The sequence below is a fragment of the Urocitellus parryii genome, chromosome 8 (assembly GCF_045843805.1).
Source record: "Urocitellus parryii isolate mUroPar1 chromosome 8, mUroPar1.hap1, whole genome shotgun sequence".
NCBI lineage: Eukaryota > Metazoa > Chordata > Mammalia > Rodentia > Sciuridae > Urocitellus > Urocitellus parryii.
The window spans coordinates 83,736,963-83,763,875 of record NC_135538.1 but is presented as its reverse complement, the minus strand read 5'-3'; the positions used below and the strand labels follow the sequence as shown (position 1 = coordinate 83,763,875).

At 44.1% G+C, this 26,913-nt stretch overlaps 4 protein-coding genes across 4 annotated transcripts; 2 read left to right on the top strand and 2 right to left on the bottom strand.

Annotated features, from left to right (window-relative positions):
* Positions 1-482: 482 nt before the first annotated feature.
* On the bottom strand, positions 483-1,371 carry Dppa5 (developmental pluripotency associated 5). The gene is made up of 3 exons (XM_026391408.2): positions 1,260-1,371; positions 992-1,171; positions 483-541 (listed from the first exon to the last, which is right to left on the bottom strand). Exons 1-3 carry the CDS (start codon positions 1,369-1,371, stop codon positions 483-485), a joined length of 351 nt encoding a protein of 116 aa, XP_026247193.2.
* Positions 1,372-13,734: 12,363 nt separating this feature from the next.
* Positions 13,735-14,748, top strand: Khdc3l (KH domain containing 3 like, subcortical maternal complex member). The gene is made up of 3 exons (XM_026391359.2): positions 13,735-13,903; positions 14,095-14,277; positions 14,549-14,748. Exons 1-3 carry the CDS (start codon positions 13,735-13,737, stop codon positions 14,746-14,748), a joined length of 552 nt encoding a protein of 183 aa, XP_026247144.1.
* Positions 14,749-19,153: 4,405 nt separating this feature from the next.
* Ooep (oocyte expressed protein) lies at positions 19,154-20,088 on the bottom strand. Its single transcript, XM_077801486.1, has 3 exons — positions 19,944-20,088; positions 19,565-19,747; positions 19,154-19,254 (listed from the first exon to the last, which is right to left on the bottom strand). Exons 1-3 carry the CDS (start codon positions 20,086-20,088, stop codon positions 19,154-19,156), a joined length of 429 nt encoding a protein of 142 aa, XP_077657612.1.
* A 5,622-nt stretch (positions 20,089-25,710) lies between these two features.
* Khdc1l (KH domain containing 1 like) lies at positions 25,711-26,630 on the top strand. The gene is made up of 3 exons (XM_077801485.1): positions 25,711-25,810; positions 25,969-26,151; positions 26,473-26,630. Exons 1-3 carry the CDS (start codon positions 25,711-25,713, stop codon positions 26,628-26,630), a joined length of 441 nt encoding a protein of 146 aa, XP_077657611.1.
* The last annotated feature ends 283 nt before the right edge of the window (positions 26,631-26,913 follow it).

Here is a 26,913-nt window from a genome sequence, read left to right as displayed (position 1 = left end):
CTTTTGCCACTTGTCAAGTTGAGCTTGGACCTCATTCCAATTTGGGGGGTGTCCATATAAAATAAAGCTTAAGAACCACACTTCCACAGTGCATTGGATATCTAAGGTGTTACTTTCAATCCATGAGCCACAATGTCAAGGAATATTATTTGAAACTTTATGAGGCTAGAGTTGTAGCTCAGTGGTAGAGCGCTTGCCTCCTATGGGTGAGGTACTGGGTTCCATCCTCAGCACCACATTAAAATAAAAATAAAGATATTGTTTCCATCTACAACTAAAAAACTACTTTAAAAAAAACTTTATTTCTTCATTAGCAACCTTGGAAAGAGAAATTCACATCAGAACTCAGAGCAAGGCAAATACCCCCAAATATTTGGCTATAGAAGTCATAGCAGAATTTAAACCAAGCCAGACCCACCCTAACTCTGGCCACAGCCTCATCTCTACATCCTGGACCCAATCACATGGGCTGGAAACTGGCTTCACTTCATCCAAGGGCTTAGTTCCAGAGCATTCATGGCTTCCTCAAGTTTGAGCATTCCTAAACCAGAAAGAGCAACAGTGAGATAAGAATGTGAGCGGAGGGAGGGAGGGAGGGAGAGAGAGGGAGGATAACAGCCCTGACTGTTCTCCAAGTCTTTCAGGGTTGTCTTGTGGACTTTCTGAACCAGGCGTTCTGGACCTGAAATTCTAGGGACCCTCCAAAAACTAGGTCCGTTTTCTCACCCTCCAAGAAGTCTAGGGCAGGGGTGGAGTCTGAATTCAGATATGTCAGATAAGAAGACCAGCCTCGCCCCTCAATCTTCAAACTCCCAAAGAACTTCCAGGAACAGCCCAGACGCCCTGGGCGCTCCCGGTGATAACAGAGGTTGTTTGGGGCAGCGAAGAAGCGAGAGGGAAGAAACAAAAAGGACTGCTGGGGGAAAGGGAAAGTGAGGCTCCCCCCCCCCCGACTTCCCCGCCTCGAGCACTTTGTCACGGCGTCTCTTACCTCGCTCCTGTCGCTGGCGGTGCCACTCAGCCAAGGACTGAAGCATCCATCTGGTCCGGAGCTTCGACAAGTAGGAGCCATAAACCACGACCTCGGTGAATTCTGAAGATTCCAGAGTCTTCAGCTCGAGCATGGCCTTGCTCACCTGCTCGACGTAAGGGATCCGACATCCGCGCGGGCCTGTTGGGGAAGGAAGTGAGCGCTCCATCCAGGCCGCCGAGACCGCGACGCTGGTGACCGGGCAGCGGGGCCAGGACTGGGCACTCACCGAACAGGGCTTCCAGCAGTCGCGTCGGGACCTGGAACACCTCTGGGTCTTTCAGGTCTTCGGGAACTTTCAGCCAGGGTGGGATATCTCTACGTTCCTCGAGCGCACCCATCTTGAGTCCTTAAAAATCACTCTCCAGCGGAGACGAGTCCTAACAGTGCTGCCCGGAGCCGGGCGCGGGCAGTGTCTCGGCTGGCGGCCCCGCCCCCGGCCTGCGGTCCAATCCCACCCTCAGGCCCTCGGCCCGCCCCGCCCACCTTTTGGCCCCGCGGATTACAAACTCCTGGGCTTGGCACGTGGGTACCATACTCCTCCCGGCTCCCCGACCCAGCTGTCTCCTAGTTAATTAGGGTTTCCAGCAGCATTGATCGAGTCTTCTGCGCGGAAATAACCGAAGGCTTGAGCTTGAGTAGGAAGAAGATGCTGTCTACTTTCCCCCCCGCAGAAAACAAAAGGTGGGACATATTCCCAGAAAGTAATGAATGCAGGCTGGACGGTGCAAGGGCTCCCCAAAAACGGCCGAATCAGTTCCTCCTGCCTCTCAGGTTCCAAATGAGGGTCGTTTCCCCTAGTTCCAAAGGAGCTTGTCCCGGTTCTTCACTGTGCAGGTGACTCAGGCAACTACCAGGAACTAAGCAATAATTCCTGCCATTTAACGAAGAGGAAATTGGGATTCGGAAATTCATTATCTTACTTGAAGGAACCAGAAGGTGCTCGAAAATACTCCCAAAGCCTCATTCTTTGAGGCCTCTGTTACCTGTTCTGGAGCTTTTTGAACTGACTTGTTTCAAAGTTCACTAGGGCCCTACCCGGCCACACAGCCCAAATGGGTGAGGGCTTCCTAAGTTAACTTGATTTACTCGTTTTTATTTTTTTATTTACTTTTGGTATTCGGGATTGAACCAAGGGACATTTCATCACTGAGATACATTACCAGTCCTTTTTAATTTATTTATTTATTTATTTTTATTTATTTTGAGACAAGGTCTTGCCTAATAACTTAGGACATCACTAAATTGCTTGCTGAGGCTGACCTTGAACTTCCGATCCTCCTCCTTGGTTGGAATTACAGGCGCGCACGCTGCTACTGTAAAAAACGAATAAACAGGTGGTCACAGAAGCTCATGCCTGAAATCCCAGCAGTCTGGTAGGAACTTGTAACACCTCTGGCAACTTTAGGGAGACCCGGTCTCAAAGGATTAAAAGAGCTGGGGATGAAGCTTAGTCTCTAGGTTCCATCCCCAGTACCAGTGGGAAAAGAAAACAGAAAAACAGTAGGTTGTTTTACAGGCCACTGTGTAATCTATCTAGAAAAGGATCATCAACAGCTGAAACTATCAGATGAAAGTTATTGAAGACTAGATATTTAAAAAGATCTGGAAGTCCTAGCCCTCAAATTATGAGTTACAAAGAAGAAAAATCATTCCTTTATAATACCTAGAGAGCACAACCATAACCAAAGTTAACATCATCAGTAATGGGGCAAATGGATGATTGGTCAATGTCATCAAAACAAAAAATCAGAAGACTGCTATTAACAGACTAAAGACAACTAAATGATCTGTATGATTCAAGTAATCTTGAATCGGAACATTTCAGAACAATGAAGAAAATTTGAACATGGACTAAATTGCAAAGTTGTGTTTTATTAATGTTTAGAAATTTCTAGAGTGTATACAACTTATACAAGATAAAGTCCTTGTTCTCAGGAGACTCATACTGATAAAAAGTAATTTGTTATATCTGCAGTTTATTTGTTTGTTTGTTTGTTTTTAGTACTGGGGATTGAATGCAGGGGTGCTTTACCACTGAGTTACATCCCCAGTGTTTTATTTTTTATTTAAGATGGGGACTCACTAAGTTGCTTAAGGTCTGGCCAAGTTGCTGGGGCTAGCCTCAAAACAGCCTCAGATCCTCCTCCTCAGCCTTCACAGTTGTTGGAATTACAGGCAATAGCCATTGGGCCTGACATATCTGCACTTAAATGACAAATATTAAACCCCCTTTAAAAAAAAAAAAAAACCTCCAGAATTTTATATGTATATAGAGAGAGCCAATGTGACAAACATTAACAGTTGGGTCTAGCTGACAATTTTTTTTCTATAGTCTCTCATCTTTTCTGTAATTTTATTAATAAAATTCAGAAGATGAAGTATTATAGTGTGTTGAGTAGCTAATAAAAAGAAACTTTTCCAGGGGAGAAAATGTAATACATCTCTTCAATGAGGACTTCTATTACACTTTCTAAGTTATCTTCATCTCCCATTCCTTTGATTGCAAGTTCAATGTAACATTTTTTTTAAATTTTTTTAGTTATACATAAACACAATATCTTTATTTATTTTTATGTGGTGCTGAGGATCAAACACAATGCCTCACATGTGTGAGGCAAGCGCTTTGCCACTGAGCCACAATCCCAGCCCTCAATGTAACATTTTTTAAAGCACATGCAGAGATAACTAGGGGGTAGCTCAGTGGTAGAGTGCTTGCATAGCACATGTAAGGATTGTGTTCTTCACAAGCATGGCGGCAGGTGGGGGATTGTGGGGACGTGGGAAAGCATATTAAAAAGTACTGGAAACTGAAACATAGGAAGCTGCGCCATCTTATCCACCATAGACTCCCTCTCTTCCACGTGGAGTATTTAGGTTGCTGGGAGGCACTTGGAGAGCCTCTGTCGCAGGCCTAAGTGGCTAATCAGGTAAACCCTAGGTAAGCCTAACCAGAGGTGCCAGAGACCTCCAAGACACTCCCATCTCGCCTCTGGGGGTCCTCAAGGGGCCCTTTGAATCCCAGTCTGGGATTCAAAGGCTTCCAGCCACTACAAAGGTAGATGCTGGGCCAAAGAGATCCGGGATAGGATGGCTTAAGCCAACCATCAGGCGGTCAGACCCTCCAATGTGGGGTGGTCATACATCAGCCTTTGGTCCAGAGCACCAACCAGGAACAACTGCAGAATGCTTCTGCCATGTACAAAATCGTTGCCTTAGAAAAAGTTGTCCTGACAACGCTCATTACACCCCTCGCCATTTCTTCAGGAAAAGGCTGCTGATTCCCCATGCCCAGGTCAGTAGAGACATCTCAGACACCACAAGTGGGTCCTTCTTCTTCCCCTGTCCCTCCACCCGCTGTGCAGTAGAGTTCATCTCCCATCCGTTCCAATTGTCTGGTCAACCGGTACCCAGAAGTGGGTCAAAATCCTGGTGAACTGTGCTCTTGCTCCTAGAAACAAACAAGTAACAAAGCTGAGCTTCCATCAGTCCACTCCGCCACTTTGGCTTCCATCTGAAGTCTCCACACGGATCTGGAGAAATTAACTGCTTTCATCAGAACTGTTAAAACTCAATAGCAGCTGGGCGCAGAGACGCATCCCTGTGGATCACTTAAATCCTGGACAACATAGCGGGACCCTGTGTAAAAACAAAACAAAGGGGGAAGTGTGCTGGGGACTGATATCGGCTACATTGTATTGTTATACTGTATGCATTTGACGAATACATAACACCAAATCTCATCATTATGTACAACTATAATGCACCAATAAAAAAAAATGTGGGGGAGGCGGGCGACGTGTCCCACGCCTGTGTCCCCAGAGGCTGAGGCAGGAGGATGGTGAGTTCAAAGCCAGCCTCAGCAACAGCAAGGCACTAAACAATTCAGTGAGATCCGGTCTCTAAATAAAATACAGAATAGGCTGGGGATGTGGCTTCCTGGTCGAGTGTTCCCCCAGTCTTTTTTTGGGGGGAGGGGGGACAAAACAGGAGGAGCGCAAATTCACGGCCAGCATGGGCAATTTTAGGAAAACCTGTCTCAAAAATTGTTTTAAAACAGCTGAGGATGTAGCTGAGTGGTGGGGTGCTTGCCTAGCACCCCTGAGGCCCTAGATTCAATGGAGGGGAAGAAAGAGGCAGGGTGAAGAAGGAGAAGAAGACGATCACATCACAGGGAGTGCACATGACTCAATCATGTGCGGAAAATCAACGTGTGTCTCCGCTGGGGAATAGGGATCAAAGTAAAGGCAATTTCGCTCCATGGCTCCTGGGAGGCGGCACATGGAAGTTCCCCCTGGGTCTAGCCCCTCGGCAGGGCCGTGAGAGTACAGGAACTGTTGTGTTGAAGATGTTTCCAGGACTCAGAGTTCACCCAGGAAGCAATTACCCTGCGGTTCCCTCAGGCCACCACCTGCAGCACCAGAACCACTAGACCTGCTTCCTGTTGGGCTGTCAATATGGTAGACTGAGCATCAACCAGGTAGTCTTCTACTTTCAAGTCCAGAAGCCAGAGAAATACAATTCCCAGGCCAGACTTGGGAACGGCAGAGACTGGCCTAGGCTGGCCTCAAACTTGTGATCCACCGAGAGTAGCTGGGATTGAGAGTAGCTGGGATTACAGGCTGCGCCACCACACCCGGTATAGACTAGATTGCTTTAAAATAAGATTTATATAGCTATAGCTATTGTTAAATTGTGTGATATTAACAAAAGGATAGACACAGATCGATGGAAAAAAACAAAGAACCCAGAACCAACCCCACAAATATTCCTGATTCTTGATAAAGGAGCAAAAGAAATTCAATAGAGGAGAGCGAGCCTTTTCATTAAATGATATTGGGGCAATGGAACAGCAATAGACAAAAATAAAAAATATTGAACCTCAATGCATATCTCATTCCCTAAACAAAAATTAACTCAGGTTGATCTCATTGCTTAAATGTTAATTGCATTAATTATAAAGGCTTTAAGGTCTAAGAAAAAAATTAGGATTTAGAGCTAACAAAAGAATGAATATATTATATATATATGAATATATTCATATATATATATATATATGAATATATATATGATTATATATCTCATGTGTATATCCAGGGGCCCTTAAGCACTGAGCTACATCTTCAACCCCACCCTCTTTTTTGTTTGTTTTGGGGTTTTTTGTTTGTTTTGTTTTGTTGTTGCTTGGGGTTTTTTTGTTTTTTGTTTTGATGGAGTTTCCCTAAATTGCTGAGGCTTGCTATACTCCTGCCTCAGCCTCTCCAGTGATTACAGGTGTTTGCCACCACGCCCAACAGAATTCCTAGATTTGTCACCAAAAGCATTATCCATTTTTAAAAAATTAATTAATTGGATCGCATCTAAAGTAATAAAAATTAAAAATGCATTCCGGACACTCAGGAGGCTGAGGCGCGCGCGCGCGCACACACACACACACACACACACACACACACAGATTGCTTTGTGGAGGTTCTGTTTAAGTAAACGATTGTTTTCTTCCAGTAAGGGAACTGCCCATGGAATAGCACTTTTATCCGTGACTGGTCTAGAACAGTCATTTTCCCTCCATAAGGGAGGAAGGCCATGCCCATCATTGAGGCCCGCGTTCAGCAGAAAGACCGAGAGTCTGCAATGTTTTCGCTGAGAATTCCCCTACTATGAAAGGAATGTGGGCCCCCGGTTTTTCCTTAAAAATGCGCCAACTATCTTCCAGAACAAACTTACGCCCCAGGAGCGGAGCAATTCCGACCCCAGCTGCCGCAGTCCGGCTGGAGCAAAATAACTGGGGGATGACGAATAACTTGTGTACGTTCATACAGCAGGAGAGGGGGCGGCTTATTGTAGGGCAACAGAGCTATTTATACACTTTGCACAGCTTATCTTAATTAGCATAAACTAGATACATCAATCAACCAATAAGGAATCTCCACACTTAATGGCTCGCTTTTGTTACTTCTCAAACCACTCCCTCTGGCATTTTGCCAGGCACCATCCAGACTTGTTTAGGAACTCTAACATTCCCCTGGCAAAATACCAGGTGTTATTTTGACTTGTTTACAGACCTTAACACCCAGCTTTCCTGGCTGCTTGGGTAAGAGTCCGCTGCAACATGCACCTTCACGCCAGCGATGTTGTGCGCCCTCGCAACGGTTTTTTTCTCACCGGAGTCACGGAAGCCCAGTTTTGAAGATCCTGGAAGCTATCAGCCTCAATTCACAATTCCTGGCCAGAAGTGGTTCACTATACACTGTCCCTCTTTATGGATTTAGGCTTTTTACAAGCTGCATCTTGTCACTTCCCTCACTCTTCCCGCTAAGGAATATAATGTGCCTTTAGGAAAGTTTGCAAATTACAGGGTTCTTCCGGGAGAGGAGCTCAGTCTACAGGGAAGATTCTTCTAAATTCAGGAGCTGGGCATAATGGTGCCAGCTGCTTAGGAGGCTGAGGCAGGAGGATTGCAAGTTCAAACCCAACCTTGGCAATTTAGCAAGGACCTAAGCAATTTAGTGAGACCTTGTCTCAAAATAAATAGAAAGTGCTGAGGATGGAACTCAGTGATAAAGCACCTCTGGTATCAATTCCCAGTAACCGCCTCCCCCAAAAATATATATGGAGGAATTCTTGCCAGGGGGAAGAGGATTGTTTGGAAATGCTGCACACAGGATACTGTAGCCTTTCCATTTATGTCAAGTGATCCTGGATAAAACCCACTCTCAATCCTCCAAGTATGCAGTGTGTCAACTCCCTTCTTGGTTCCCACCACTTAGTGGTTACTGATGCCTGCCTTATTCCCTCTCTACTTCTCCCAGAGCCTGGTTTCTGTTAAATTGGCTGCTTCTCCACATATCTCAATATTTTATTGCAAAAGGAGATTTTTGCCAGGAAAGCAAGAGGCAGAATTTTAGTTTTACTTTGAGACATTTAAAAGGTTAACACCTTTTTTTTTTTTAATCCTTTGCAATGTTAGAGATCAAACCCAAGGCCTCACACAAGCTAGGCAAGTGTTCAACCACTGAGCTATATCCCCAACCCCTGAAATCTTTATTACCAATTGTATGTTGGTTGTAATAGCCACACTACCCAAATCGATTTGCAGAATCTTTAGAATCCAGTTGAAATATTATCCTAGATGACAACCTAGAAAGTCTCAACATTTCATGGGCTCTGTTTGCCACCTAACCTCACAGACATTTTTCACTACATTTTTTTCAAAGAAGGAGCACTTAAAAGTATACCTATTAGTTTTGTCCAAAAATAAATTGCAAATTTTCTTATTATAATATTAGCAATAAGACTAATGATATATAAATTGGTTCAATCTCAATGGGACACCATTTGGCGACTTTTTTCTTTTTCTTTTTTTTTTTTTTTGTACCAGGGATTAAATTCAGAGGCACTCAACCACTGAGCCACATCCAGCAGCCCTATTTTGTATTTTATTTATAGACAAGGTCTCCCCGACTTGCTTAGATGCCTGGATGTTACTGAGGCTGGCTTTGAACTCCCAATCCTTCTGCCCCTGGTATTACAGGCATTTGCCACCACACCCATCTTGGCAACCTCTTATCAATAGAAAAGAAACAAAGCCTTTGACCTAGAAAGTCTACATTTAGAATTGTATCCTATAGTTATACCCTCACACATAAGAAATTACATGCCCAAGGATATTTACTGAAATAGCATTACTTTTTAAAAGTACAAAATAGAACACAAGGTAAGTATTCATGAAAAATATATATTTTAAAAGCACTGAAGAGGAAGACAAACTGTATAAGACTTATGAAACTTGTATTTTAGTGGGAGAAATAAAAATGGTAAGTAAATTTGTAGTATCTTATGAAGTAACTGCCAAATTGAACAATACTTAAGATACATTATTGAGGGGAGAAATGGTGGAAACTGTGTATATTGTATGCTATCTTTTATGTTAGAAGTATGTGTTTGTTCTGAAGAAATTGACAAGGATGCTGGAAGGAGAAAAAACCTCTATCTGCATGGATTAGATGAAACATATTGTTAAATTGGCCATACTACCGAAAGTGATCTACAGATGCAATGCAATCCCCATCAAAATTACTAATGACATTGTTTGCAGAACTAGAAAAAACAATTCTAAAATTCATATGGAAGCACAAAGACCTTGCATATGCAGAGCAGTGCTGGAGGCATTACAATACCTGATTTCAAAACATAGCATAGAAGCAGGATGTGGTGACCCATGGCTGTAATTCCAGCTTGGGAAAGCTGAGGCAAGAGGATCTCAAGCTCATAGGTCTGCCTGGGCAGTTTAGGGAGACACTGTCTTAAACTACAAATTAAAAGGCGGGGGTAGTAATGTAGTTCAGTTGTAGAGTGCCCTGGGTTCAATTCCCAGTACCACCATAAATCAATCTGCCATGTTATATTCATTTTTTTTCCAGTGCTGGGAATGGAGCCAGAGTCTCACACTTGCATGCTTTCTACCATTGAGCTGCACTCCAGTCTACCTATATTCTGCTGAGCAGACAGCTTTTTTTTCTACTGATATCTTCTATGTTCAGGGAAAATCAGCTCTTCCTCTGCTTCCACCAAAGTCTGGTCTCTGGTCTCCAATCACTGGGGGTCTCCACTGTCCCCATCTGAAGGGTCAATAAAACCATAGCTAGGATTAGGGAATGGTTGAGGATACAGTCAACAAAGAGGGGAACCAGCCAGGCCTCAGAGTCTGTCCCACTTCTACCTATCCCCAGGTGGAATTGTCTGGTTTTTTTCTGTAAAACACCTGCTGTGATGATAACCTACATTCTGCAACTTATCTTATCCTGCAACCACCATCTTAGAGCCTAGTTGTAAAGTGTCTACCTGGTTTAGGGTGCCCCCACCACTAAGAGTGGGAGACAGGGCTGGGGTTGTGGCTCAGTGGTAGAGTACTTGCCTCGCACATGTGAGGTACTGGGAAATAAATAAATAAATATACTGTATCCATCTACAACTAAGATAATTTTTTTTAAAAAAAAAAAAAAGGGGGGAAGGGGCTGGGGATGTGGCTCAGGCGGTAGCGCGCTTGCCTGGCATGCGTGAGGCCGGGGTTCGATCCTCAGCACCACATACAAACAAAGATGTTGTGTCTGCCAAAAACTAAATAATAAATAAATAAATAAATAAATATTAAAATTCTCTCTCTCTCTCTCTCTCTCTCTCTCTCTCTCTCTCTCTCTCCTCTCTCTCTCTCAAGAAAAAGAGAAGGGAAGACAAACACTACTTGCTTGTGCAGTACAAAACTTTAAAAAAAAAAAAAAAAGGTTTTCTTCTAACCTCAAATAATGAAGGGAAACATGAATAAAATGCTTGTGCCCAAAGACCAGAGTAAGGAAATGGAGGGGCAGTAAGAAAAAATATTGTCCACACTACTGCAGCATTAAGCATCAAGGCAAGGTAGAAACAGTTGATCAGCACACAGCTTCAGCTGGGTCCTGCCTCAGGAGACCAGCTCTGACTACACCTCCAGAGTCTGCTCACAGTTGCCAGTCTCAGCACCCTGGCTCCAGGGTCAATTATCAAATTGGTTTCACGTTGTGTCAGCTTTGGAAACACCTCTTGTTTAGGACTCACTGTCTCAACAGAAATGGGATGGGAGAGAGGCATCCCATTCCTCTCCTAAATGGACCATGTCCAACTAATGGGATGGGGTGGGGACAGAGGCCTGGGCAGCTGTCCAGAATTTTGGGTGCATCATAAGGACCTAGAACATGGGCCAATTTGGCCCTTTGTGGTACAGGTTGAGTGGAGGGTGTGTGGGATCCAGGTCAATTCCTGTCTTCTCCTTGCTTTACCTTCCATCCTTGAAAGCTGCCATCTGCTCCTTGTGCCCCATACCCTGTTACCTGAGACTGGCTTTGAGGGCATAGTCATGAATAGTCTGCGGTGCTTCTTCAGTTTCACCTGGAAAATGGTTTTGGAACATCAGCTCCAAGAGAAGCAGAGATCTAGCATAAGTGGGTAGGAGGATTTCCAGAACCCCCAGGATTGTGGGTGGGACTCTACCCACAGTCACTCAAGGAGGGGACCAAAAAGAAGAGCACCTAGATGAAAAGACCTAATGATACTGCATAGGAGCTCTCAAGCAATGGTCCTCTTGTGAATGTAGAGACAGACTAACATCCTCAGAGTTTCCAGTTAGTTTTTGTTTTTGTTTTTGTTTTGTTTTGTTCAACTCCCAAGCCTTCATGATTAGGAGATAATATAAGAGCAAAGAGATGAAAATGAAAGTATATCAGTCAAGAGGAACCAGCTTTTCTTTTCTGGATCTGGGGATGGAACTCAGGGGTGCTCTACCACTGAACCACACCCCCAACCCTTTCTATTTTTTGAGACAGGAGCTCTCTAGTAGCCCTGGCTGGCCTCAAACTCAAAATTCTCCTGCCTCTGCCTTTTAAGTGGCTGGAAATTATGCATCACTTTGTAGGCTGAGATAGCCAACTTTTTTTTTTTTTTTTTTTGCACTAGAGATTGAACAAAGGATTGCTTAATCACTGAGCCACATCCCCAGCCTTTTTTTTTTTTTTTTTTTTTTTTTTTTTTTTTTTTTTTTTTGGCTGGCTTTGAACTTGCCATCCTGCCTCAGCCTCCCCAGCAGCTGGGATTATAAGTGTATACTACTGTACCCAGCTAAGAGGGTCAACTAACTTTTGAGTAACAGAATTCTAGAAAGAAAAAAAAAAAAACAGAATGGCCTAAAATTCTCAAAAGGATTACTGCGAGTTAGGGGAAAATCAAAGCATGACACTTTCTTTTTCTTTTTATTTATTTACTTATTTATTTTTGGTGGTGCTGGGGATTGAACCCAAGGCCTTGTACATGGGAGGTAAGAACTCCACCAACTGAGCTATATCCCCAGCCAAAGCATGAAATTTTGAAGGAATTTTTTCTTTTTGGGGTGGTGGGGTACTAGAGATTTAACCTAGGGACAATTTACCACTGAGCTACATCCTCAGCCTTTTTTATTTTGAGACAGGTTCTCGATAAGTTGCAGAGACTGGCCTCAAACTTGTGATGCTCCTGTTTTAACCTCCCAAGTCACTGAGATTACAGGCATGCACCACTGTGCCTGGCAATAGAAAATTTTATTTCTAATGAAGAAGAATTCTATGGCTATTTTGATGAATAACTGAAGTACAATAAACTGCTTATATTAAAATGTGTGCAATTCATTACTTTTGACACATACAAATACACCAATTACTGTAATCAAGACAATGCACATTTCCATCATCCTTAAGAGTTTTCTACTACTTCTTTCCACTCTATACGTTTCTCCATATCCATTCCCAGGCAGTTGCTCGCTGGTTTCTGCACTATATATTAGTCTCCATCAGTTAGAATTTTTAACACAAACTAGTTATACTACAATTCTAATTCTCTTAAATATTTCAACTCTATTTTGAAGTTTCAGGAAGGAAAGATAATCTACATACACCAAAACACACATGCCTACAATTTTAAGTACCCTCTTACAACAACTAAGGAACAATTTATCATTGTGGTATAAGAAATAGATTTCAGACTAGACATTTTCGTGCAAATGATAGATTAGATTCTTGTGGATAACACTGACAGTACATCAAATTTCGATTTTCAGTTGTATGTCAATGTCTCCATCATCTCTAGGTGGGATGATTATGGTTGTAGAGCCCAGATCCTAGAGTTTCTGTTATATGATCACCTAATTGTTCTGCCTACCCACAGAAGTTTATTACTCCATCATTTAATGTTTTGTTTTGTTTTGTTTTTAAACAGGATCTTGCTAAGTTGCTGTTGTCTTGAATTTGAAATCCTCACCTCCTGAATAGCTGGGATTACAGGTCACCACACCTGGCCTTTTGACTCTTGATTCATATTCTGTTTAGATTTCAAGACTTTTGATCCTATTAGATAGTTGCAATTTCTTAGGTGTTTCCTAGAATTACAGAGTTCCCACAGAGAATACAAGAAGCAGACTGACAATTCTAGGAATCTCTTCCCTCTGGGTTTGGGCATTACACCCCTCCTGCTGACACCAGAATCATAACTTCATCTCTTGAATAACAGTTAATAAACAGTGCTTTAAGTGGAACAGGAAAATAAACAGAAATAATGTTGTTTAGAGAATGGAGACACTAGAAAAGTTTCAAGCACTTGCCCTTCTAGTATCCAAACCACGTGAATCATCTGTTGTTGGGCTGTATTAAAGGTACGCACGTAACCCTTGCCTGTGCTCTGCTGTCTCAAAAAGATAGGAGAATAATCTAGAAATGTGGTGGCCAGAAGGAGAGAACTCAGAAGGATGTGGAGGTTTTAATTTAGTCCTTTAAGTAAATATTAGTCCCACACGAATCGGTACGTTTTTTCCGTAAGAGATTCTGTGCAGACGTTGGTTCTCTCCTACGCCACTGGAACTGTCCTCCCTTTCCTGAGTCCCAGATTGGATGTCCCAAGTCCAGAGCCCCGCTTTCCCTCCAGGCGCGCGAGAAGAGCGCGGATCCAGAAAGCCCAGATACCAGGGCTTTGGCCTGGGGTGGAGAAGTGGGAAGCGAGGCCTGGGATCCAATGAGAGGAGCTCGATTGGGAGGGGCTAGCCGAAAGCCCTTGAAATAAGACTCCTGGGAGAGCCGCTGCTCCTTCCAGCTATCAACAGCACAGATTTAGGATCTCCTCGGACACTTTCGCCCGCCCCTAACTCGTGCGGCATGGCCACTTCCAAGAAGTTTCACACGCTTGTGGAAGTGCAACAAAAAGGAGGAAAAATTTTTGAGGTCCTGGGAGACCCCACCGAGGTACCTAGCTGGTTCCACTCCCAATACCTAAAGTGTCCGAGAGTGGTGCACCTGGAGGCCTGGCTGGTGGAAGCAATGTTCGGTGAGTGGGCCAGGAAGGGACGGGCGATGGAGCCTCCTTTCCTGCCACTTCTACCTACGCCCCTCACAGTCCCAGCGCGTCCCAGGGAAAGGCTCTCCAGGGGCCCAGATCCCAAGTTCTTGGCCTCCGACCACCACCTTCCCCTCCCAAGCCCGGTGAGTCATTTGTACCCTCTCGACCTCCCTGCGCAGGCCGGGACGGAGAGAAAATCCCGCATGTCGAGTGTGTGACCCACACCGTGCTCCACGTGAATCAGTGGAATCCTGAAGGCGATGCTAAGATCTTGATATTTGGGAGGCCTAATTTCCAACTGGAGGTATTCCAGATGATCGAACACCTGGCTAACTACTTCCGCCTGCGCCGCGGGGTGCTAAGTACGTGGGGCCCCCGGAATCGGGAGGACCATCCCCCACAAAGCCCCTCTACTTGGGAGGGACCCTGAAGTTTTCTGAGAACCAGGGTGGCAGTCTCGCGCTCTCGGTCGGGCCGGGAAAGGGTTTCGTCTTTGCAAGGATTCTAGAAAGCCAAATTCACTCAGCGCTCTGGGACTCTGGCCCCACATCCTCAGCCAGCAGGAGTGACAATACATTTGTGGGGAGGGTGTGGAACCACAGGTGCAATCTCTTCACATTACTTTTCTTCCAGGCTCAAAGAAAGCCGTTGCCCAGATGGCTGAGACCCAGGAGACTGGGGCCAAGGAGACTGAGACCCAGGAGACTGGGACTCGGAGATCTCCAGATGAGATTCCTGAGGCCGGGACCCAGCTGTCTCCGGACCTGAAAGTCCCAGAAGCCGGGACTCAGCAGCCTACCGAGGCAGCCCAGGACCTGGTTACCAGGTTATGAAGGCATCTTTGAGTCCGGAGAGCCAGGAGTTAAAGTGGAAGTCTCCGAAGAAGTCGCATTCCTAATAGTTCTCCTTCTACCCTAAAAGCTAGGGAAAGATTTGTGTGATATGATTTGTTTCCCCCCTATGTTAAATGTAAACATGAATTTAAAAAATTCTAATAAAAAAATTAAATTTCCCTAAGGACTGTTAATTGGAAGGTAGAAAGAGAATACCACATTCCTCCCAAAATTCTGTGTGCTGTTTTCTACCCCAAGGCAGGTGAGACCTTTTGGATTGCTAGCTGCCCAGGACCAATAGTCCCCAGCTGAGGTCAGGTTTCTCTTGTGCTCCTTAACGCGGGGCAGCTGACTTTGCAAAAGGTAAGAGACTGTCCCATTGAGTCAGTCCTTGTATGGAAACCTCTCCAAACCGTAATTCTACTCAAGGTGACTTGGGATTTAGAAACCTGGTAACTGGGATTCAGTGGCTGCTACCCAGCTGAATATGAAAGGCCCCACTTGGGTGTACCCCCCACTCTGCCACCCAATGCTTCCCAACTGGGGCAACTGACCGCAGAGAGGAGGGAAACTGCAAGAGTCGGGAGGCAATGCTGAGATCCTCAATCCTTGTCAGGGTCAACCAAGCTTTGGTGAAATTGGACATGAACCAGCCCCAGGCAGAATAAGGTTAATCTCCTTAGTTAATTCAGCAACTAGAAGATGGGAGACATGGGGGAGACCCCTCTTGATTCCCTCTAGAGTTCTAGAGCCCAACGCGGTACAGGAATGCCAGTCCTGGCTTGTGCGCATTAATCTGGAAGTTTGCACGCTAACGGTTTTGTATCAGGATACCAGGATTTTTTCCTTTATATTGTTTTATTAGGATACTAGGATAAAACTAACACACAGGAATCTTAGAGACATGAAATGTTTCATTTAAAACATTCAAGGAAGCCCGGAGCAGTGGCACACGCCTGTAATCTCATTGGCTCAGGAGGTTGAGGCAGGAGGATCGGAAGTTCAAAGCCAGCCTCAGCATCTTAGCGAGACCCTGTCAGCTCAGTGGGACCCCATTTCTAAATAAAATACAAAATAGGGCTGGTGATGTGGCTCAGTGGTTAAGAGTCCCTGATTTCAATCCGCGGTACAAAATAAAAATAAAACATTCAATGAGGAGAGGAAAGCAGAGCACAGCAGCTGGAAAAGCGTTCTGGATTGAGGGCATAGTGCCAAAGTTAAACATGGAGAGAAAACGGAATTTTCGTGAGGATGCATTTCCTTATACAATTTCCTCACCTGCGTGGCCCTTTTGCAACTCATTCCTATGCCCTTAAGTTGTACAGCATGTAAAGCATCACATATAAATATGTAGCACGAAGAAGAAGAACTTGGTTGGTTTCTAATCTATTCCTATCTGCAAGTGAATACCCTCAGGATGATGTAAGAGCTCACTGGTAAGCACTTGCCTAGCATGCCCAAGGCCCTGGGTTAAACCCCCAGCAGATGTTGGAGGGTATCTACTCTTTAAGAACAAGTTTGGCTGTTCAAGTTTGAGGCCAGCCTCAACAAATTATTGGGGCCCTAAGAAACTTAGCAAGAACTTGTCCCAAAATAAAATTTAAAAACCAAAGATGTATGTAGCTCAGTGATAAAGCACTCCTGGGCTAAATCCCCTACACCAAAAGAAAAAAAAAAGCAAGTTTGGCTTTAATAAACTATGGTGCTACATTAAACTTCCTTGATTGGAGGCTGGCAGAAGCTAAGGGCAAAAGAAAGCAGAATTTAATATCATGCTTACATGTTTTTTTAAAATTTTTAATGTATATAGATAAGTTTTTGTAGTACTGGGGATTGAACCCAGGACCTGTAGCTTAGGAGACAAGCACTCTACCAACTGAGCTACACACCTAGACCCTAGATAAGTTTTTTTTTTTTTAAGCAATGCTTTTGGGGCTATGGTGGTGGTTCAGTGGTAGGGAGCACTTTCCTAGCATGTGTGAGGCACTGGGTTTGATCCTCAGCACCACATATAAATAAAGGTATAAAAAACTTTTTAAAAAATTTTTTAAAAGCAATACTTATTACAAACTTGACAAAATAGAAAACATTTAATGGACTGAGGGACAACTTTAGCAAGCCCCCGTCTCAAAAAAATGAAAGAATTAGCCAGGCATGGTGGTGCCCACCTGTCTCAGTAGCTCTGGAGGCTGAATCAAGTAGATCACAAAGTTCAAAGCCAGCCTCAGCCTGTATCAAATTATAGAAAGGGCTGGGGATATGACTCAGTGATTAAGCACTCCTGGGTTCAATCTCCGAGAAAGAAATGAAAGAAAAGGAAGGAAAGAAAGGAAGAAAGAAAGAAAATTAAAGTTCTGGGGATGTAGCTCAGTGATGCAGTGCCCCTGGATTCAGTCCCCAGTACTGCTGAAAAGAATTTTCACTCAGACCAAAATCTCCAGAGCTTTTCTATTGCCCTCCCAAACTCACTCACTTCCTTACAAGACATCACTTTTAATTTTTATTCAACTGTTAATTGTTATACCTTTTTTCTTCTACCACAATTTTCCTAAGAATGGTTATACTTTATTCAACTCGTCCCTTACTGCTGATTCATGTTCCCAAATATCTCAATTACAAACTGGTGCATCGAATTTCAATTTTTTTTCCCTCTGTAACAGGAATTGAACCCAGTGGCGCTTAACCACTAAGCCACATTCCCAGTACTTTCCCCTGATTATGCAGAGTGGGGTCACGTGGGAGAAGGGGTGGTGGGTCCCTCATAGCTATTGGTACTAGTCCTAGCTTACTGTCTCATAATAAAGGATGGTGAGAGGCACAGACTCCACAGCACTTCCTGACTTCCTGGATTCTCTCAATTAGGGGACGGGGTGGGAGTGCACAGCAACAACTAATTACAGTAGGAAAGAAGCAGTCCAGCCTTGCCTGGGTAGAGGAAGAAATCTCCCACACCTATCCCCACTCCAATCAATAGCCAAAAAAGGGTTCATCCACTGGAGGGTAATAACAGTTGGGCCAGTAGTCAGGAAGAATCAGGTTCCCAGCCTCTGATCACGCAGGAAAAAAAAAATCAAGATAATAAACATGAATCCTCACACTAAGAGTAAAGAAAGGGAGTGAAACGAAGTTCCAACCCCCACTGCCTACAGGCTAGGAAAAGGCAGCCCTTGGCTTATGAAGTGCTGTGACCTCAAGGGAGACAAATCAGGAATAAACCAGGTTTTGTGTTTTAAGGTACTGGTGATTGAACTCGGGAGCGCTTTACCACTGAGCTAAGTCTCCAGCTCTTTTTTATCTTGAGGCAGGGTCTCGCTAAATTGTGGGACAATTTGCAATCATCCTGCCTCAGCCTCTGGAGTCACTGGGATTACTGGCACGTGCCATTGCACGGGCTCAATTCCTCTCACCAAAACAAGGCTTTTAGCCGGTCGCAAATCTGTAATCTCTTTACTGCGGAGGAGTGACTGGGGAGGGGGAGAATCGCAGGAGTTAAACCGAAAACAAAGACCTCTAGGCACCTTCTGACCCAAGAATTCCGCTTCTGGAAAGTGCGGGATACCGTGAGAGGGGAATGTCTTGGACAGACTGGTCGTTGCAGTGTGATAGGTAATGAAAAAACAGCCCCCTTGATCCTGAAACAAACACCTGTGTGGCATCACATAAAACCTACAGACGACTCAAACAGGACGCCCTCCGCGGACGAAGGACCTAGGACACTGAATCTTGTGGGAATCTCAACCAGCCCAGAATATTAAGGGTGGGCCGACTGAGTGTTTGAACGCCACCTGTGCTCAAGCCAGGTTCCAAGAAATGGCACACCGGGTGCTCCGCGGGAGTCAAACTACCAGGTTTAGAGCCCCTCAAACCTAGACCAGGAGCCCTGGGTAGAACCGCTCACCTGTATTCCCAGGTACTCAAGGAGAGGCAGGAGAAGTGCACTTCTAGGCCAGCCTCAGCAACTTGGAGACACCGTCTCAAAAATAAAAAGTAGTGGAGATGTGACTCATTGGGAAAGCACTCCTGGGTTAAATTTAAAGTACAAAAATACTCCAGATACTTCACCATTTGTGAAATTAGTGAAATCATCAGCTCCCTGCCCTTGAGGACCCAATTCTGACCATAAGATCCAAAAAAGGATTAGGACTTTCAAAATGATAAACTAAAAATGTAGAAGCAAAACAAATGATCAGCTTCTATCCACCCTTCACATCAAGTAAAATCAATGTTTTGTAAATTTGCTTTATTTCACGTGAAAAGACTTTATTCCAGACAAAAATTTCATTAGAATAGTTCTACAAATACATTTACCACAAAATAAACCACTCTTCAAAAGGCACAGGAAAAAGTAATGTAGAGATTTAAGAATACTCGTCTTCCATCTCTTCAGCGGGCTGTCCTCATTGGTCTAATTATTGCCATCTTGTTTGTATTCAACTGGATGCTGGGTAGTTTCTGGATATGGTGAACTAGCCTTCAAGAACTCCTCAAGGCGTTTTATCTTCTTAGCTGGAAGGCAAGCAACTGATAAGCATCCACAAGGACTGGGGAGAAGTTCTGCGACAGTTTCTCAGCGGAGTCCTGAAGCTGGGATCTAGCTATAGTGATAGGCCCCAGCTGAGGTTGAATTGGACAATGTGGGCCTGAATGCATCGGATCTCCGCTGTCTTTCCCAAGGATCCTTCGCTAAAGGGATCACCAGGGCCTCTGCAGCTTCCTGGGAGTTAAGAAACTACAAGAAGTTGTGAGAAAGAGGAGTCTGTAAGCCTAACGCCATCACCTGAGGTTCCTCCACACGTAGGTTCACAAAGTCCCTCACCTCGTTGGTCACGAAGTTCTCGGAACCACACTGCCAGGCTCTGGATAATGTTCTTTACCCGAGTCTTCACGCCGGGCTGCCCAAACACGGTGATTTCGACTAGTTCCCCGGTGTCCGTTGGGTCCACCCTCAGCAAGGCCTGGCTCATCCACTCCATTTCCGAGAGTACGGTTCCGTCTCGGCCTAAACAGATAAGGAGAGACTTTCAGGAGGAGCTAGATTTGGAGGGGCTGTGGGCTAGGTAAAGGGCGAGCAGGAGCCGACGGGCAAATCAACGCCGATGACCTGCGAATCTGAGAAAGAGATTGCGGAGTCACTAGCAGCCTGTCCTACGCGGGAGGAGGCGAGCCCGAGGATGCCCCGGGTCAGGATGGCTCACCAAAAATTGGTTCTACCAGCCAGGGGTCCAGGTGAAACACCAGAGGTTCGTTCAGTTCCTGCGCCGAAAACCACCACGGCCGGACACGAATCGGTGGTGGCGGAACGTGAAACCCGAGCAGCTTATCCAGGGAGTGAGACGACATCCCTGACATCCCTCGGGCCCCAGCAGCTTCAGCGGCACCGGAGTGGCCGAGCGTGATAGACTCCGGAGAGTCCGCAGCCCAAAGAACGCGCTCCCAAGGGCTGTCTCCGGCCTCCTCCAGTCCCAGGTTCCCCCCGCGGGCTCCTTTATATAGTGCTCGACACCCCACCCGTCCCGCACCCTCCCGCGGCGCAGGCCCACTCGACACCGAGCTTCCCGCGCTCCTCGAGACCCCCAGCTACTTTTGACGTGAGCTGGGTTTTGGTCTCAGACCCCCTGGGGTCCTCATTGCAGCCTTGGAACGCGTCCTGTATTCTCAAAGGCTGGTCATTCATTAATGTGTGAATTTGATTTGATGACCCTTTGACCCTGAATCACCTGTGCCAAGGTTAAGGTTTGCAGATCACCTAGTGGGTAGATCAGACCTAGGACGGACTCCTCCAATCTGTAAAAACTTCTCAAGTCCTCCTCGCTGCTGTCTTCTGACTGTCCGGATGGTTACAATTTTAGATTTTTATTCCACTTGAACACTTAAATTTTCAGCCCTCTGTGAATTTACATCCAGAAGTCTGAACATTGTGCTTCAGTTTATAGACTAAGCCATTCTCTTATTGCAAATATCCCAAATGATCCGTCTCTTCACGTGCAATTAAAACGAACGTTTCCAGATGGTTCTACGGTACTTCAGAGCTAATGTTTAATCTTAATGGGCATCAAGTTTAGTGCAAATAAAAATATATTTAGAGGCTTAGGAAAGTTTTGACAGGGAGGCTTCCCTAGAGTGAAATCATTCCCGCCTTGCTGTCAGTACCAACGTTGGCCATTCAAACCTATTGAAACTATTAATAACAATTCTGTTTGTTACACAGGGAGTTTCCCTGAAAGACGGTTTCAGTCATTATGCAAACGAGCCGCATGCTTTATACACTGGAAAGTTCTCTTTGGGTTTACACAAAAAAGCCGGTCCTGAATGCCAGTCAGTTATCTAGGGAGTGGACTCAAGGTCAGAGTTGGACCTCACCTGCCTAGTTCTCTTATCAGTGAATAAACCCAAAAGAGGCACTCATTTCTTTGTGCACTAGCCACCACACATTCAACTGAGAATACTCAGGCTCAACTCTGAGAAATTTCTTAAATTCTACTCACCAGTGATAATTTCATCACACTGATTTAATGCCAAAAAACATAAAAAAAAAAAAGAATCAGAATATTTCAAGCCACTCTATCATGTTTTCAACAAAACATCAGAGGTGGTCATTACAGAACAGGAAGCAAGTTAAACAAATTTTGTTTATTTCCACCATCCTAAGTAAACATGTCAATGAATATTTCCTCCATATGTTCTTAATTTTAATTAAATTTTAAATTATAAAAAATTTCACACATTCAAAAAATCATGTAACACACCCAGGTACCTTCCTTCAATTTCACAGATGTTGACATTTCCCCACCTTTGCCTCAGTTCTCTTCTTTAAAATAGTATAGCTTTGAAGGTTGAGGCAGGAGGAGGGCAAGTTCAAAGCCAGCCTCAGCAACTTAACAAGGCCCTAAAACAATTTAGCAAGACCTGGTTTCAAAATGAAAAATAGAAAAGGCTGGGGAATGTGCTCAGTGGTTAAGCATCCCTGGGATCAATCCCCAGTATCCCCAGTACAAATATATATACATATGTGTATATACACATACACACACACAAGTTGAAACACTGAATCTTATTTAGTGGCTATTTCTACCTCTAATTTTAAAAATCAACACAATACATATTGTAAAAAGTCTTGAGGATATACAATAAAATATGAAAGTTCTCAGACACAATCTTCTTTAATCTCTTAGTATTCCTTTTTCAATTATGCACATTATAAATTTCCTTTTCCAGTATAAATTGTCTTTTTATCTTTAAGCTGTCTTTTGTGTTTTTGCCAGGATTAGGTAGTGCATGCCTATAATCCTAGCTAGTCTGAAGCCTGAAGCAGAGGGATCCTGGGTCACATAGCAATACTTCATTTCAAAGAAGAGAAAGAGAGAGATTGGGGGCAGGGGGAATGAGAGGAATCCTTCCTTATTCTCTGAAGAGATTCCCTCTACTTACTAAGAATATTGAAATTTCTGTCTTAACATTTAAGACAGAATCCTCAAACCATCTGTGTTTTGTTGTTGTTTGTGTGTTTGTTTGTTTGTTTTAAATAGTGTTGCAGAACTACTGAACCTAGGGCCTGACACAAAGCTAGGCAAGTGTTCTACCACTGAACTACACCCCCAGTTCTGGGGTTAATTCTTTTAAATTAGGGATAAGATAGAGATACAATTTCATCTTTTCATGAAATTGGTACTTTTTATTTATTTAGTACTTGGGATTGAATCCAGGGGTCCTTTACCACTGAGCTACATCTCCAGTTCTTTTTAATTTGGGACAGTCCTGTTAAAGTGGTGAGACTGGCCTTGAATTTTCAATATTCTTGTCTCAGCCTTCAGCATCACTGGAATTATAAGCATATGCCTCCGAACCTGGTAAATTGGTGTGTTTTTGTTTTGTTTTTGATACTTCAGATGGAACTCAGGAGCACTTGACCACTCAACCACATCCCCAGCCCTATTTTGTATTTTATTTAGATACAGGGTCCCACTGAGTTGCTTGGCAGCCTTGCTGTTGCTGAGGCTGGCTTTGAACTTGAAATCCTCCTGTTTTAGTGCCCCCACACACACACATACACACCCCACCCCCCCACCCCCACCCCCGTCTGGGATTATGGGCATGCACCACTGCACCTGGCGCTTTTTTTTAAATTATTGGTTGTTCAAAACATTACAAAGCTCTTGACATATCATATTTCATACATTAGAATCAAGTTGGTTATGAACTCCCAATTTTACCCCAAATACAGATTGCAGAATCACATCGGGTACACATCCACATTTTTACATAATGCCATATTAGTGACTGTTGTATTCTGCTATCTTTCCTATCCCCTACTATCCCCCCTCCCCTCCCATCTTCTCTTTCTATCCCATCTACTGTAATTCATTTCTCTCCTTGTTTATTTTCCCATTCCCCTCACAACCTCTTATATGTAATTTTGTATAACAATGAGGGTCTCCCTCCATTACCATGCAATTTCCCTTTTCTCTCCCTTTCCCTCCCACCTCATGTCTCTGTTTAATGTTAATCTTTTCTTCCTGCTCTTCCTCCCTGCTCTGTTCTTAGTTGCTCTCATTATATCAAAGAAGACATTTGGTTTTTGTTTTTTAGGGATTGGCTAGCTTCACTGAGCATAATCTGCTCTAGTGCCATCCATTTCCCTGCAAATTCCATGATTTTGTCATTTTTTAGTGCTGCATAATACTCCATGGTGTATAAATGCCACATTTTTTTATCCATTCATCTATTGAAGGGCATCTGGGTTGGTTCCACAGTCTAGCAATTGTGAATTGTGCTGCTATGAACATCGATGTGGCAGTATCACTGTAGTACGCTTTTTTAAGGTCTTCAGGGAATAGTCTGAGAAGGGCAATAGCTGGGTCGAATGGTGGTTCCATTCCCAGCTTTCTCAGGAATCTCCATACTGCTTTCCAAATTGGCAGCACCAGTTTGCAGTCCCACCAGCAATGTACAAGAGTACCCATTTCCCCACATCCTCACCAGCACTTGTTGTTGTTTGACTTCGTAATAGCTGCCAATCTTACTGGAGTGAGATGGTATCTTAGGATGGTTTTGATTTGCATTTCTCTGACTGCTAGAGATGGTGAGCATTTTTTCATGTACTTGTTGATTGATTGTATGTCTTCCTCTGAGAAGTGTCTGTTCAGGTCCTTGGCCCATTTGTTGATTGGGTTATTTGTTATCTTATTGTTTAATTTTTTGAGTTCTTTGTATACTCTGGATATTAGGGCTCTATCTGAAGTGTGAGGAGTAAAAATTTGTTCCCATGATGTAGGCTCCCTATTTACCTCTCTTATTGTTTCTCTTGCTGAGAAAAAACTTTTCAGTTTAAGTAAGTCCCGTTTGTTGATTCTTGTTATTAACTCTTGTGCTATGGGTGTCCTATTAAGGAATTTGGAGCCCGACCCCAAAATATGTAGATCGGAGCCAACTTTTTCTTCTATCAGACGCAGAGTCTCTGATTTGATATCTAGCTCCTTGTTCCACTTTGAGTTAACTTTTGTGCATTGCAAGAGGAGGGGATTCAGTTTCATTTTGTTGCATATGGATTTCCAGTTTTCCCAACACCATTTGTTGAAGATGCTATCCTTCCTCCATTGCATGCTTTTAGCTCCTTTATCAAATATAAGATAGTTGTAGCTTTGTGGATTAGTCTCTGTGTCCTCTATTCTGTACCATTGGTCCACCCGCTTGTTTTGATACCAGTACCATGCTGTTTTTGTTACTATTGCTCTGTAATATAGTTTGAAATCTGGTATCGCTATACTGCCTGATTCACACTTCCTGCTTAGAATTGCTTTTGCTATTCTGGGTCTTTTATTTTTCCATATGAATTTCATGATTGCTTTATCTATTTCTATAAGAAATGCCGTTGGGATTTTGATTGGCATTGCATTAAACCTATAGAGAGCTTTTGGTAATATCGCCATTTTGATGATGTTAGTTCTGCCTACTGGGGATTGAACCCAGGGGCACTTAGTAATCACCCCCCCACCCCCCACCCCCGCCCTTTTGATTTTTAAACTTTGAGACTGGGTCTTGCTAAATGGCTTAGGGTCTCACTAAATTGCCCCAGGGCTAGTCTTGAATTTGCAATCCTGTCTCAGTTTCCCAAGTTGCTGGGATTACAGGCATGGGCCACCACACCCAGCTACTTTTTTTTTTTTTTTTTTTTTTTTTACTTTGAAATTGGGGCTAAGTTGCTGACGGTCTGTTTAAGTTTCCCAGGCTGGCCTCAAACTTGGGATTCTTCTGATTTAGCCTCACAAATCGTTGAGGTCACAGTTGTTTGCCATTGCACCTGGCTCTTAAAAAATAGCTTAATCAGTCATGACCACTTAGTCACAGTGATGGAACCTGATGGACAAAGGCCACTCTGAAACTGTTGGAAACTAGGTAAAGATAATACTCTACAATTCAGATTACATCAATCACCCTACCTCCTAGATGAAGATGGCTAAGATAATTACCTAATTGTCATATTTTAGAAAATTGGCTTCTGATTCTCTAGTACAGCACACTAAATGAACCCAGCTTTGTTTGTCTGCACATGTATAGTCATTGATTGACTGCCAAGACCTGTCAAAATTCAGGGAGCTACTCGGAGACTTCCTGTTCTAGCACCTTCCATCCCTCAACCCCTGACCTGGTTGATGCTCAATGAATCTGCTTCAAAATCCTTTGAAATTAGAGATAAGAAAATTTTGGATCCCTGGGAATTCCCCGGGGCCAGCACTGATTGATAATCTAATTTCGAATGGAGAGATTAAGACCTGAATGGGATATTGCTGGATTGGATCTTCTCCACAAGGCTGCAGTAACAGGAGATCCTCCCTAGGGTGTGTCAGGGGGTGGGCTGTTTGAGTGCCCATATATAGCACAGGGTCCAGGCCTTTTTCACGTTTTCCAGCCAGTTGCTTGGACTTGCTCTACTCTGAATCAAGAAGAGCAGTGCACCATTTGGAAATGAGCACTGTTGGCAAGAAGGCGTGGTGGACCTTACCTGAAAACTTTCATTCTCCACTGGAATTTTACATGGAAGAAGACCTAGAGAAGCACATATTTGGTAGGTAGCCCTTTCCCACATCTCCTTCCCCATCCTTCCCTTCCAACCTTTCTCTCTCCTCCTCTGTCCGTCCCAGGTCCCTACTCTCAAGGCCACCTCTTTGTCTCACCCAGCACAGGGCGTTTACTTTTCCTCTCTCTCCCCTCCTGTGTTCACAGGTCAAGGAGATGAATACCTTCGCAGTATTGAGGAGCATAGCCACACTCTCATTCAGCTGGAGCCGTGGTTCACAGCCACAGGCCAGACTCGAGTTATAGTCGTTGGACCACCTAGAGCAAGAAAGTGGCTGCAGAGTATGATCCGGAGTTTGGGGAGCCGGGATTGGTGCTATCAGGACCAAGGTGGGTATCCTTACTAAATTGTGGTTAAGAATGCAGTGATAGTCCTGGTAGAGTTTTGTGGCATTGAAGGATTGCTCAGGTGGTTGGGAATCTAGGTGCTCCCCAGAGTTCATTACAAGTGGAGGGACAAGGTCACACCATTTTTGTGACTTGAAGTCCCTGAGGGAGTAAAAGGTAGAGAGGAGGCATGAATGGGTTGTCTGAGGGGGCCTGGGTTAGGATGACTGTCTTTCCCATAATGCTCCTGTGGGGGACCTCACCTGCACTGCAGCCCCCTAGTAATGAGCTCTACTTTACTATTTCTAATTATTCCCTCCCCAGGCCTGGAGATGTTACGGCGTGTCCGGAGCCAGCCCCTGACCGATCATGAACTAATTGCCACCACCATCATGGAACCAGATACCTTGTTTCTATCATTGGCCGTCAGAATGATTTGGGCCATCTCAGGGTTCCCATCACCAATTGCATGGTTATTTTAGGTTGTTTTGGAATTAGCTGTATCCATAATAAAGGACTGACTTTCTGGGAAGCTGAGGTGTGAGAATTCTTATTTTAGCCCTGTTGAGAAAAACGTGAAAGACTGATAGAAGTTTTGATTTGTGGCTCATCTCATCTCTCAAGCTTCTAGGTGTGGATCTGAAGGAAGTTTCCTAAGTGTTGGAAAGCTTTCCACTGGCAAAGATGCCTAATAAAGCATGCTTTTGCCTCTTTTTTATTTGGATAAGCTTATCTAGTCTAGCAGGGTCTAGTCTCAGCCTGGTG

Bases quoted from the DNA above. Each gene is read 5' to 3' on its own strand.
- Khdc3l (XM_026391359.2), top strand. From the start codon at position 13,735: ATGGCCACTTCCAAGAAGTTTCACACGCTTGTGGAAGTGCAACAAAAA. The intron at 13,904-14,094 runs GTGAGTGGGCCA...CTCCCTGCGCAG, and splicing joins GCTGGTGGAAGCAATGTTCG to GCCGGGACGGAGAGAAAATC. The intron at 14,278-14,548 runs GTACGTGGGGCC...CTTTTCTTCCAG, and splicing joins CCTGCGCCGCGGGGTGCTAA to GCTCAAAGAAAGCCGTTGCC.
- Ooep (XM_077801486.1), bottom strand. From the start codon at position 20,088: ATGTCGTCTCACTCCCTGGATAAGCTGCTCGGGTTTCACGTTCCGCCA. The intron at 19,748-19,943 runs GTGAGCCATCCT...TTATCTGTTTAG, and splicing joins GCTGGTAGAACCAATTTTTG to GCCGAGACGGAACCGTACTC. The intron at 19,255-19,564 runs GTGAGGGACTTT...CTTGCCTTCCAG, and splicing joins AGAACTTCGTGACCAACGAG to CTAAGAAGATAAAACGCCTT.
- Dppa5 (XM_026391408.2), bottom strand. From the start codon at position 1,371: ATGGGTGCGCTCGAGGAACGTAGAGATATCCCACCCTGGCTGAAAGTT. The intron at 1,172-1,259 runs GTGAGTGCCCAG...CTTCCCCAACAG, and splicing joins ACTGCTGGAAGCCCTGTTCG to GCCCGCGCGGATGTCGGATC. The intron at 542-991 runs GTAAGAGACGCC...TTTCTGGTTTAG, and splicing joins CCGCCAGCGACAGGAGCGAG to GAATGCTCAAACTTGAGGAA.
- Khdc1l (XM_077801485.1), top strand. From the start codon at position 25,711: ATGAGCACTGTTGGCAAGAAGGCGTGGTGGACCTTACCTGAAAACTTT. The intron at 25,811-25,968 runs GTAGGTAGCCCT...CTGTGTTCACAG, and splicing joins CCTAGAGAAGCACATATTTG to GTCAAGGAGATGAATACCTT. The intron at 26,152-26,472 runs GTGGGTATCCTT...TTCCCTCCCCAG, and splicing joins TTGGTGCTATCAGGACCAAG to GCCTGGAGATGTTACGGCGT.